The sequence below is a fragment of the Salvelinus fontinalis genome, chromosome 9 (assembly GCF_029448725.1).
Source record: "Salvelinus fontinalis isolate EN_2023a chromosome 9, ASM2944872v1, whole genome shotgun sequence".
In the NCBI taxonomy this organism is placed as follows: Eukaryota; Metazoa; Chordata; class Actinopteri; order Salmoniformes; family Salmonidae; genus Salvelinus; species Salvelinus fontinalis.
Window position 1 is genome coordinate 53,488,855 of NC_074673.1, and position 13,489 is coordinate 53,502,343.

General features: G+C 40.9%; 1 protein-coding gene across 2 annotated transcripts in view; it reads right to left on the bottom strand.

Moving 5' to 3' along the window:
- The window catches only part of ireb2 (iron-responsive element binding protein 2), a 28,980-nt gene extending 16,786 nt beyond the window's left edge, over positions 1-12,194 (bottom strand). The window contains exons 1-5 of one of the 2 annotated variants that reach the window (XM_055934895.1): positions 12,110-12,194; positions 1,698-1,787; positions 1,301-1,466; positions 570-707; positions 180-419 (exon numbers count right to left, since the gene is read on the bottom strand). In XM_055934895.1, coding sequence (XP_055790870.1) covers positions 180-419; positions 570-707; positions 1,301-1,466; positions 1,698-1,787; positions 12,110-12,179 — 704 coding nt within the window. In that variant the 5' untranslated portion in view covers positions 12,180-12,194. Of the gene's footprint in view, positions 1-179; positions 420-569; positions 708-1,300; positions 1,467-1,697; positions 1,788-11,129; positions 11,237-12,109 lie in introns of those variants that run through there. The other variant, XM_055934896.1, reaches the window with a different exon arrangement.
- Positions 12,195-13,489: the final 1,295 nt, after the last annotated feature.

Consider the following 13,489-nt stretch of genomic DNA (forward strand, 5'->3'; position numbering starts at 1 on the left):
CTAATGTTAAACTGATGACAATGATAACAAAAGGTATTCCTACCAACTTAAAAAGTTTTGCAACAGATGAAACGTTTTGCAACAGAATTGGCGTAATGAATACACCCCAGTCTTCAAGAGAATATTCCTAACAATGGCTTGATGCAACGTGCAATTCATGAATATGTATAGTGTCTTACTCAGAGACGGGTTGTAGGTGGAAGGGGCATAGGAGAGGGGTGTTCTCAATCTGCTGGACAGCAGTGGCAGGTCTTCCCGGGGTGGCGGGGGTGTCACTGCAGCCTCCTTTGCTGCAGCTCCCTCTCTCGCCTCCACACTGGGACCCCCTTCTGGGTGTGGGTCTGGCGGGGGAAGGGCGAGACGGAGGCCCCTGGCTCTGGCTATCCCCTCCACCAGGGTTGGGGGCGTTCTGTATGGCACTGCAGAGAAAGGGTGGATAATTTAATTTCAGAAATAGCACAGTATCAAGATATCCAACTCGGATAAAGAAGCCATCAACCTCAGGAGGGTTTCCCAGCTATCGTAAGATAAAATATGTAACTTTAGGCAAACTGTCCCTTTAAGCCCACCATTTGTTGAGGTCGATCTGTAGCGAGTGGTCAACAATAAGGTCTGTGGGGCACACAGGGTTGACCAGGCTGGGGTCCACTCCGTGTTTGGTCACTGCATCCCTCATGGCAGCCAGGTCCACCATGGCAGGGATGCCCCTGTGTGGAAGGAACAACAATCAGATCCACCATTCTACTCCACAAAACAAACAATAACACACAGGGAAACCAACACTGGTGACCGATAGCACTGCGATACAGTATTGGTGATCCCACTAGGATTTAATACATGTAGGCCTATTGGGATTTTAAGTGGAACAGTCTGCAATAGGCTAGTTTAACTAATTGTACTCAAGATCTTGATTCGATCATGTAACCAGATAGTGCTGCAATGTTGCTATACCCTTGAGCAAGGTCTCTTCAGAAAAATACTGTTCATTCCTAAGACAACAAGCAAGACTGTGTGGAATTGATCAATTGCCCAAGATGAACATACCAGTGGCGAGCCCTGACCAACAAAATATTACAGAGACTCCATATACTTCACCTACAGGCACTACAAAAAGAAAGCCAACAAAAAGGTCTGGGGATGGCTGCAACTCTACATTTCTTTGGAGGGATAGACAGGTAGTATGCTATGACACACGGACACTGCTGGTATCTTGGACCAGGTTTCTCTTGCAAAAAAGGTTGTATATCAAAGAGATTAACCTGGATAATCAAAGGTTGGGGAGGTAGAGAAAGACACTCACGTGAAGTCTTGCAGCAGGACCCGGGCAGGAGGGAACGGCACCTCTGCCACATTCTGCTGCTTGCTCCAGTCTAGGATGTTGTGGACGTCCTCTTCTTTCACATAGAAGCCGTCGCATTTGCGTATGGCCGCCTCCAAGAGGACACGAATGGATAGAGGCAGCTTGTCTATGGAAAGGAATGCGAGACCATTATCGACACCCTCAGAAAAACATAACTTTTGTCATTTATGTGGCATTTATTTACATTCTATTGGTTGACCACAGTTCAACTAATGGCCCTATAATGTCAAAAGCTTCATTTTGAGAAGTAATTAGACTCTGGTTTGGTCTTTTGACGCATAAGTGCAAGCCTTAGCCTATTGTTGTTCAACACAGAAGCTGACAAATCCACACTCACTGTATCTTGCATCATTCAGCTTCTGTGGATTGAAATACTTCCGGTCGCCATCTTTCAGCGTGTCAATCAGGTGGTTAAAAGGATGCTCCTCTGTATAGGGAAACAGAAACACATATCAATCTGACACTAGAGACTGCCCGTCCTAGAGGAGAGCACGTACACTCATTATTTACACCCCGCATGAGTTCAACTAGGCTACTACTACTTCCAGCCTCACACAAAGAGTGAGTGTGTGTGTGTTAGCATGAGGGATCGTTGTATTTTCATTTTACCTTTATTTAACTAGGAAAGTCAGTTAAGAACAAATTCTCATTTTCAATGACGGTCTAGGAACAGTGGGTTAACTGCCCTGTTCAGGGGCAGAACGGCAGATTGTTACCTTGTCAGCTTGGGGATTTGATCTTGCAACCCTCCGGTTACTAGTCCAACGCTCTAACCACTAGGCTACCTGCCGCCCCGATATATTCTGTATCGGAGTGAAAATTCCACTGTACATCCTATGGAAACTTTGAGGGCCATTTGAAGAGCCTTCACCCCCTTCTCAGTGGTCGACACGCTTTAATCAGCGCCATTTAACTTTCCCTTCATTTTGCCGCTAAAAAAAAAAGCCTGGGGAATGTCATGTAGGCCTATGTGTTCTGTTCCACTTGGTCCCTGGCCCTTTGAACCAAGGCTAGAATGAAAGCTAAATCACAAGTAGTCAGGAAGGCCTCTGTAGGGGACAGCACAAAGTGGTCCCAATGTTTGTGACTTAACCAGCCTACTAGCACTAGGAACGAGTTGAGATTTAGATAAACAGGTGCCTACGAGTCTCTCTAGACAGACGGGTTGCCTCCCAAAATGTACGAATGCTCTGCACCAAGGTCTGGGATTTCCGAGACTAGGTGGCTACTGTTTGAAAACAATGGTCGTAATGTCACCACATTAGTATAAGAAAATTGCAAGCATCTTGTTGCCAGCATAACTGTCCATTGTGCATCTGTGTATGTCAACTAATTTCTTCCTTCTGGGCATGACAAGCCTCAAATAATTGAATAACAGTTAAGACTTGCATGCATACTGTAAAACCAACATGCTTACTGTCACCAGGAAATCAACCACATAAGATCATGAGCAAAAAGAAATGAGGGACACAAGGAAGGGAACTCAAATATGCTCCTATTTAGTAAAGGGAGGTAACGCGTCCTGCTTATCATCACAAGCCTCATGTCAAATGTTTTCGAAAGATTAGGCCAACAGTAGAAACACTGTTGCTAGTGTGGAGTTAGCTAATCATACAAAAGACTAGATGTATATAATAACACATTTAATTTGTATAGCGCTTTTCATTACATAGTTCTCAAAGCTCTGAGAATTGCTTTATTATTACAGTGCCATCAGTAAGTTCACACCCCTTTAATTTATCCACATTTTGTTGTGTTACAGCCTGAATTGAAATAGAATTACATCTACATTTTTTGTCAATGGCGTACACACAATACTAGAGGTTGACCGATTAATCGGAATGGCCGATTAATTAGGGCCGATTTAAAGTTTTCATAACAATCGGTAATCTGCATTTTTGGACACCGATTATGGCCAATTACATTGCACTCCACGAGGAGAACGTGTGGCAGGCTGACTACCTGTTACCCGAGTGCAGCAAGGAGCCATGGTAAGTTGCTAACTAGCATTAAACTTATCTTATTTATTTTACTAGGCAAGTCAGTTAAAAACAAATTCTTATTTTCTTGCAACCTTTCGGTTACTAGTCCAATGCTCTAACCACTAGGCTACGCTGCCGCCCACTAGGCCTATAAAAAACAATCAATCTTAACACAATCACTAGTTAATTACACATGGTTGATGATATTACTAGTTTATCTAGCTTGTCCTGCGTTGCATATAATCGATGTGGTGCCTGTTTAATTTCTCATCAAATCACAGCCTACTTGATTAAAAGCTGAAAGTAAATAAGTTCATGAGTAAAAACGTGCTTAACAAGTCACTCTGTGTGCAATAATAGTGTTTAACATGATTTTTTAATGACTACCCCATCTCTGTACCCCACACATACAACTATCTGTAAGCTCCCTCAGTCGAGCAGTGAATTTCAAACAGATTCAACAACAAAGACCAGGGAGGGTTTCCAATGCCTCGCAATGAAGGGCACACAATGGTTGATGGCTAAAGACTTAAAAAAGCAGACATGGAATATCCCTTTGAGCATGGTGAAGTTATTTATTACACTTTGAATGGTGTATCAATACACCCAATCACTACAAAGATACAGACGTCCTTCCTAACTCAGTTGCCAGAGATGAAGGAAACCACTCAGGGATTTCACCATGAGGCCAATGGTGACTTTCAAACTGTTTAATGACTGTAATACTAACCTAATTGTGAGAGTGAAAAGAAGGAAGCCTTGTACAGATAAAATATTCCAAAACGGGCATCCTGTTTGCAATTTGGCACTTAAGTCAAACTGCAAAAAATGTGGCAAAGAAATGTACTTTATGTCCTGAATACAAAGTGTTATGTTTGGGGCAAATGCAACACAGCACATCACCGAGTACCACTCTTCATATTTCTAACCATGGTGGTGGCTGCATCCTGTTATGGGTATGCTTGTCATCGGCAAGGACTAGGGACAATAGTAATGAGGGGCGGCAGGTAGTCAAGTGGTTAGAGCGTTGGGCCAGTAACCAATAGTTTGCTGGATCGAATCCCCGAGCTGGTAAAAATTAGAGGTTGACCAATTAAATCGGCATGGCCGATTGAAGTTGAAAGTTTACATTTAGGTTGGAGCATTGCTCCACGTCTGAAGTTTGCAAAAGAGCACCTGGATGTTCCACAGCGCTACTTGAAAAATATTCTGTGGACAGATGAAACTAAAGTTGAGTTGTTTGGAAGGCACACACAACACTATGTGTGGAGAACAAAAAGGCACAGCACACCAACGTCATCCCAACTGTAAAGTATGGTGAAGGGAGCATTGTGGTTTGGAGCTGCTTTGCTACTATCAAAACTTGTGAATTCATTTTTCCGCCTATCAAGACATTTTGCAGGACAAATTAAGGCTATCTGTCCGCCAATTGAAGCTCATCAGAAGTTGGGTGATGCAACAAAGACAATGACCCAAAACACAGAAGTAAATCAACAACAGAATGGCTTCAACAGAAGAAAATGCACCTTCTGGAGTGGCCCAGTCAAGAGTATTGAACTCAACCCGATTGAGATGCTGTGGCATGACCTCGAGAGCAGTTCACACCCGAAATCCCAAGAAAATTGCTGAATTTAACCAGTTTTGTAAAGAGGAATAGTCCAAAATTCCTCCTGACCATCGTGCAGGTCTGATCCGCAACTACAGAAGACGTTCGGTTGAGGTTATTTCTGCCATACTATTCCCACCCTGCACTGTGAATGCTTACACGGTGTGTTCAATAAAGACATGAAAACGTATAATTGTTTGTGTGCTATTAATTTAAGCAGACTGTGTGTCTATTGTTGTGACTTAGATGAAGATCAGATCAAATTGTATGACCATTTTATGCAGAAGACCAGGTAATTCCAAAGGGTTCACATACCTTTTCTTGCCACTGTATAAATGCAACATGTAAAGTGTTAGTCCCATGTTTCATGAGCTGAACTACATTTTTTTTCTATTATCTTTTTTAAAATTTTAAATCAGACATTTTCCTTACGCACCATAAGCTTATTTCTCTAAAGTTTTGTGTCCAAATTTGCTTACATCCCTGTTAGTGAGCATTTCTCCTTTGCCAAGATAATACATGCACCTGACAGGTGTGGCATAAGAAGAAGCTGATTAAACAGAATGATCATTCATTACACAGGTGCACCTTCCGCTAGGGACAATAAAAGACCACTAAAATGTGCAGTTCTGCCTCAACACAATGCCACAGATGTCTCAAGTTTTTAGGGAGCGCGCAATTGGCATGCAGACTGCAAGAATGTCCACCAGAGCTGTTGCCAGATAATTGAATGTTAATTTCTCTACCATAGAATTTGGCAGTACATCCAACCAGCCTCACAACCGCAGACCGCATGTAACCACGCCAGCACAGGACCTCCACCTACGGGATGGTTAGACGAGCCACCCGGACAGCTGATGAAACTGTGGGTTTGCATAAGTGATTAATTTTTGCACAAACTGTCAGAACCGTCTCAGGGAAGCTCATCTGCGTGCTCGTCGTCCTCACCAGGGTCTTGACCTGACTGCAGTTCAGCGTCGTAACCGACTTCAGTGGGAAAATGCTCACCTTCGATAGCCACTGACACGCTGGATAAGTGTGTTCTTCACTGATGAATCCCAGTTTCAAATATACCTTCTTTTTTTTAAGGTATCTGTGACCAACAATGCATATCTGTATTCCCAGTCATGTGAAATCAATAGATTTGGGTCTAATGAATTTATTTAAATCGACTGATTTCCTTATATGTTCTGAGCCGGCAGGGGTCTCAATGGAGAATTAAATATTTTCTCTCTCGTCAATAGCTATTGAACCAAGCATGCCATGAAAACAAAATAGTATATTCTGAACTAGGGGAGGATGGAGAACAATCACCACCCTTTTTGTTGGAGACTGGAATCCCCCAAAATAAAAATACAATAAGGAAAAACTCACACAAAAAATGTGCCATTGTTCTCCATCCTCCCGTTTCAGAAATTACAATTTTCAATGGTGGAGTTCATTTTGCACGGATAGGTGCCTCAGGTGGGTGAAGATTTCACTTGAAAAATCAACCCAAAACAACTCATTCCTTTAATTGACAGTGTTAAATAACACTAATATCTGAGAACATTTTTTGTGAACAAATGTTTCATATTGGCATTATAATAAGGTTGGTAGCAACATGAAAAATCGTTGTTGAAATCTGTTGCAGCTCAAGTCAACTACAAAATCCACAATGCAATGCTCTCTCTATGAACTGGCTGGCAAGCTAGCTAGCTAGCAAGCAAACAAACGTAGCTACAGACATTAATACCAAAGACAATATCAGCATTTAACGTAGCTAGTTAGTTGTAAAATCCCTTAAACAAACAGCATTATCAATTTAGGTGTCTACAATCTCACCATGTTCAACTTGCAGCTCGATGTGCCTCAGAGTGGTCTAACATTCGCAACGGCAGATATATACCACGCTACATCAATGGGCTGCGCGGTGCATTCTGGGCGATTCTGGGAAAGAGAACGTTTTTCTTCAAGGAGTGAATGGGAGTCTACTGAGTGCTAGCTCCAAAACCCAACATTAACCCAAATTTTGTCAACAAGAAGTTAAACATTGCAAATCTTTTCCAAGATGTAAGATAATTAAGTTAGAAATCATGAAATTACGTATTTGAGTTAAATGGCCACGTTTCTCAACATATACACTAACTGTATTCGAATACCCATAGAAAACATACTGTATACTACATGACATTAGTTCATTTTAGTATATTGTAAAGTAAACAAACGGTATTCTTTCAGTTGAGCATACTAGCTCTTCACCTGTCTACCGGAAGTTGATGCTGTTGCTTTGCAACCTCTTGCTAGCTAGTTAGCATAACAAATGACAAGTTAGACATTTTTAAACTTTGGGTGTGTTCTTAAATTCAATCTGGAGTGCCAGAGTGTGCTCGTAAATTCAGAGCATTGTCAGATTGTCCTTTTGTAAATTCAGAGCGTGTCGGTCTTGGAGTGCACACTGGACGCTCGGGACAAGGAGTACGGTTGATTTGAGCATTCTTACCTTACAACGGCAGTCAAGCACCCAAGATAATACTGGCTAGCTTGCAATCTACTTCCAGACACAAATGAGACCACTAACCATTTTACTCACCCTAGCAGAGCTGGTTAGGCTGTCTTCATGTTATCCCGAGTAGAGGTCGACCAATTATGGTTTTTCAACACTGATACCGATTATTTGACGACCAAAAAAGCCACTACCGATTAATTGGCCAATTTTTATATATGTAATAATGACATTTACAACAATACTGAATGAACACTTATTCTAACTTAATACATCAATAAAATCTATTTAGTCTCAAATAAATAATGAAACATGTTCAATTTGGTTTACATAATGCAAAAACTAAGTGTTGGAGAAGAAAGTAAAAGTGCAATATGTGCCAATTAAAAAAGTTAACATTTATATTCCTTGCTCAGAACATATGAAAGCTGGTGGTTCCTTTTAACATGAGTCTTCAATATTCCCAGTTAAGAAGTTTTAGGTTGTAGTTATTATAGGAATTATAGGACTATTTCTCTCTATACCATTTGTATTTCATATACCTTTGACCATTGGATGTTCTTATAGGCACTATAGTATTGCCAGCCTAATCTCGGGAGTTGATAGGCTTGAAGTCATAAACAGTGCAATGCTTGAAGCACAGATAAGAGCTGCTTGCAAACGCAAGAAAGTGCTGTTTGAATGAATGCTTACGAGCCTGCTGCTGCCTACCACCGCTCAGACTCCTCTATCAAATATCAAATCATAGACTTAATTATAATAAACACACAGAAATAGAAGCCTTATGTCATTAATATGGTCAAATCAGGAAACTATAATTTCGAAAACAAAATGTTTATTCTTTCAGTGAAATACGGAACCGTTACGTATTTTATCGAACGGGTGGCATCCCTAAGTCTAAATATTCCTGTTACATTGCACAACCTTCAATGTTATGTCATAATTATGTACAATTCTGGCTAATTAATTACGGTCTGTGTTAGGAAGAAATGGTCTTCACACAGTTCGCAACGAGCCAGGCGGCCCAAACTGCTGCATATACCCTGACTCTGCTTGCACAGAACGCAAGATAAGTGACACAATTTTAACAATAGTTAAAAGAAATTCATGTTAGCAGGAAATATTAACTAAATATGCAGGTTTAAAAAAAAAAATGTGTGTATTGATTTTAAGAAATGCATTGTAGTTTATGGTTAGGTACACATTGGTGCAATGACAGCGCTTTTTTCGCGAATGCACTTGTTAAATCATCACCCGTTTGGCAAAGTAGGCTGTGATTCGATGATAAATTAACAGGCACCACATTGATTATATGCAATGCAGGACAAGCTAGATAAACTAGTAATATCATCAACCTTGTGTAATTAACTAGTGATTATGTTAAGATTGATTGTTTTTTTATAGGCCTAGTGGGCGGTAGCGTAGCCTAGTGGTTAGAGCATTGGACTAGTAACTGAATGTGTAGTTAACTAGTGATTGTTTTTATAAGATAAGTTTAATGCTAGCTAGCAACTTACCTTGGCTTCTTTCTGCACTGCCACGCAGTCTTCTCATAGAGTGCAATGTAATCGGCCATAATCGGTGTCCAAAAATGCGATTACCGATTGTTATGAAAACTTGAAATCGGCTATGCCGATTAATCGGTCGACCTCTGATCCAGAGTGTTGGTGACTAACTTCTGCCGGCAACAAATTAATTATGCTCTTTTGCCAAAGTTTCTTACCATATTCACCATATTCAACAGGTATTGAGCGCTCATAAATTCATTATTCTGCGCTCTGGTACACAGAATGTCCATTGAGAATGCACAACGACTATACCATTTAGCTAAGAATGACGGTTATAATCAAGTCAATAAACGTTGGGTAGTTAAGATAGATGGTTAATATACTGGCAAGTTTTATGTATAAGTAGCCAACTAACATTAGGTAGCTAGCTAACATATTGCTTTAATAATATGCTATGTGGTTCGTAAAGACAGCGTAGCTAACAAATTGTCAGCCAACATAACATGTAAGGTCATTTATTTGAAAAGTTATTACATTGCTCAACAATTTCTTAACATTTGTCATAATTAGTTAAAGCTATGAATTTGTATCCGATCTCGTTGTACTTCGGCTGCGTACTTTCCGCCATTTTCTTCAAATCTGAAAACGATGTGTAGCCATGCCCATTTCCTGAAGAATTGCAATATGGGCCCTAAAGTACAGACATAGTGTCCTCTGTGTGTATACTTCATATTTTGGCAAATTTAGTACGACATCCGGGAACTTTTAACATACTAACTATATCCATACTACGACCAATAAGCATACTATATACACATTCAATTCACGTCACAAATAGTATGGTTAGTATGAGTATTCGAGCGCAGCTAATGACTTTGAGATGGGATTGTGTGGCAATTAGCTTAGCAACCGCGTGAGCAGCACGATAATGTGAACGCGATTTGTCGACAGTCTGCTGGGTGCTGCATTACACATTCCTTCATTCATTAGATTCCTATCTCCTTTCTATAATATATCTGGCAATGGCCCTTACCATGCAATGCACTCTGGCCTAAAGAGGCAGACAAAAAGGAAAAATGAGATAGAACCTCCATTAAATAAAAAAATTCTCAAGGTAGGAATATCGCAAAAATATGATCAATGGCTCATTCGAGAAAATCTATTCTCCCGAGTTATCACATCGGCCAGTATTGAAATCTGACATGTATGATAAGTTGTTTTCACAATCTAAAAGTCATATTCCTATTATCTTCCAGTTTACTGAGAGCGACTTTTTCACAGTACTAACCCATACCGGACGGATCTGACTGCTTGAACGGCAATAACTCAGATACACATGCAAACACGAAATAACCCAGGGAAATCGATAGAACATCCCTCAGAGATGCACAAAAACAATACATTTAAAATGGGTGAACCTCTCCTTTAAGGACCAATGGAATGGTCTAAAATGATCAAAATCTGCGCACCTTTGACACAGGGCCATGCAAAATGAACTTGTCCATTGTCATGTTTGGTTCAATTACTATTGTCGAGAGAAAACCGAATATCCAGTATAAAACTCACTTTAACGTTATAATCGGTGCCGATACCTACCGGCACTCTAAAAATTCAGGTAAAAAAATTATACTTTCCTGTGGATATTTTGTCTCAAATTTCGAGCAGCTAAAGGACAAACCGCACGTACAAGCGGTGGAGTAGGTTTAAATGTAATTTTATTCAAAATTCTGTCTTGTAAGAAAAATTTACACGATTTTGGAAGCATTAGTTTCAGGCTGTATATACCAATTGTGTATTACATCCTGATAAGACAAACACGCTAACGTTACTAGCACGCTATAGTTAATAGCTAGTTAACCTTAGCTAAATACTTTCCCCCACGCGTTCAATAAATAGCGTTACTGCAGTGCAATTCCCCGTTAGATAATTGGATGTATAGCTAGCTAGGTAACGTGACTTTTTGGGGCGACTGCAACTGAAGATTAAAGGAGTAATGTTACTAGCCAGCTAACGTTAGCTAGCTAAGTATCATTAGCATAACAAGCTACCTGGACAGTGAGGAAGCCCAAGTAAACGTGAGACCTTTTAGGCTTTACATAATGAAATAATTGGCAAGGCCGTCAACTGCTTTGCAAACTGTGTTGATTTTAAATAATAGCTTGGCAATGTTATTGTAGACGACTCTTACCTTTGACTGAGGAAGTGAGCGCCATGATGACTTCTGAAACGGGAGAGGCTATACCAGAGAGGAAGAGTCGAAGCGAGAGGGTTTACTCCGCCCAAAACATGTCCACGTTAAGGAACTAATTAATTATTAAGCAGGTGAGGCGTTTTTGTATGTGGGGGCAATGAGTGTCGAATTTAGGAGATAAAAATGAAATTATATTTTGATCTAATAAAAGTTGTAATGCTTAGGTTATTAGGAGTGGACTGATAAGTGTGATGCATGTGACATCCTGGCAACTGTGTGGAAAAATAACTACTTTATCAGTTGTTGTTGGTTAAGGGCTTGTAAGTAAGCATTTCATTGTATTTTTTTTAAAACTTTTTTTATTTAATTAACTAGGCAAGTCAGTTAAGAACAAATTCTTATTTACAATGACGGCCTAGTAACAGCGGGTTAACTGCCTTGTTCAGGGGCAGAACAACATATTTTTACCTTGTCAGCTCTGGGTTTCGATCTAGCAACCTTTTGGTAACTGGCCCAACCCTCTAACCACTTGGCTATCTGCAGGTGCATGTGACAAATAAATTGTCATTTAATTTGTCCCTGGTGAAATTATTTATATTTATGAGGCTAGCATAGCGTCTCACTCTCCGTTGAATTCAGGCGGTTTGACGTCAACAGCCCTCATCGAATATTCAAATATCATTCAAATAACGAGATGTATCCACCAATCAAAGAGAGCATAGGAAGACGCCGTTCCAGGCTGTGGACATCGACTTCCATTGTTAGGGCTGAGACCTGAGCATCTCGTCATTATATCCAGTATCTCTGGCTATACAGCCATAGTCTTATGCCGCGTCCACGTACTAGTCCGAACCTCGGACATTTCTCACTTGATAACAGGTTGAACGCGGCACGTGTATCGCTATACCAGTTAGCAAGTCGAACATTTTAGAGTTTCCTAGTTCCAAATGTCACGTGAACGCGACAATAGACGTTACCTAAATTGATGACATATGTCGTGGAGACGATTGGTTTCGGTTCAGTCAGTCGCCCTGATGAGTCCTTCATGTTCTTTTAAAGCTCAATGGCCCTTCCCAGCAAGCTAGTTTATGCTGGCTAGCTGGCAAATCAAATGTTATTTGTCACGTGCGCCGAATACAACGCGTACTTACAAGTTCTTAACCAACAATGCTTTAAGAAATTAAGGAAAAAAAAATACAAAATGTAACAGCAGCAGTAAAATAACAAGCGAGGCTGTATACAGGGGGTACCGGTGCATAGTCAATGTGCAGGGGCACTGGTTAGTTGGGGTAATATGTACATGTAGATAGAATTAAAGTGACTATGCATAGATTATAAACAGAGAGTAGCAGCAGCATACAAGAGGGATATTGGGTAGCCCTTTGACTAGCTGTTCAGGAGTGGTAACAGAGAACATTCTATGACTGGGATGGCTGGAGTCCTTGACAATTTTTAGGGCCTTCCTCTGACACCGCCTGATATAGAGGTCCTGGATGGCAGAAAGCTTGGCCCCAGTGATGTACTGGGCCGTACGCACTACCCTCTGTAGTGCCTTGCGGTCGGAGGCTGAGCAGTTGCCATACCAGGCAATGATGCAACCAGACAGGATGCTCTCAATGTTGCAACTGTAGAACCTTTTGAGGATCTGAGGACCCATGCCAAATCTTTGGTTGTAGACTCCGTCTCATGCTAGTGAAAGCACCGCCAGCATTCAAAAGTGACCAAAACATCAGCCAGGAAGCATAGGAACTGAGAAGTGGTCTGTGGTCACCACCTGCAGAATCTCTCCTTTTTTGGGGGTGTCTTGCTAATTGCCTATAATTTCCACCTTTTGTCTATTCCATTTGCACAACAGCATGTGAAATTTATTGTTAATCAGTGTTGCTTCCTAAGTGGACAGTTTGATTTCACAGAAATGTGATTGACTTGGAGTTACATTGTGTTGTTTAAGTGTTCCCTTTATTTTTTTGAGCAGTGTAAATTGTACATTTAAATAATCACTTGGGAGTATAAAAATCACTTTTGACATACAGTGCTTTGCAACCAACAACTTACTGCTGGTTTGGTGCTTGTTCACTGGGACGATTCTAACTGAAACATCCTCCCTCGTAAGCAAGCTACGCAAACCAGCCAATAAGATGCCATGTTGAGTAGGTGAAGGCAAGACAAAAATTAAACCAAAAACCCATTGGCTTAACAATAAAGTGGCAAGGGGAATCCCCAATATAACCCTGTTACAGCCACAGGCAGAACAGTTGAAACTGGAGCAGTAGCACGACCAGGTGGACTGGGGACTGCCAGGAGTCATCAGGTCAGGTAGTCCTGAGGCATGATCCTAGGGCTCAGGTCTTCCGGGA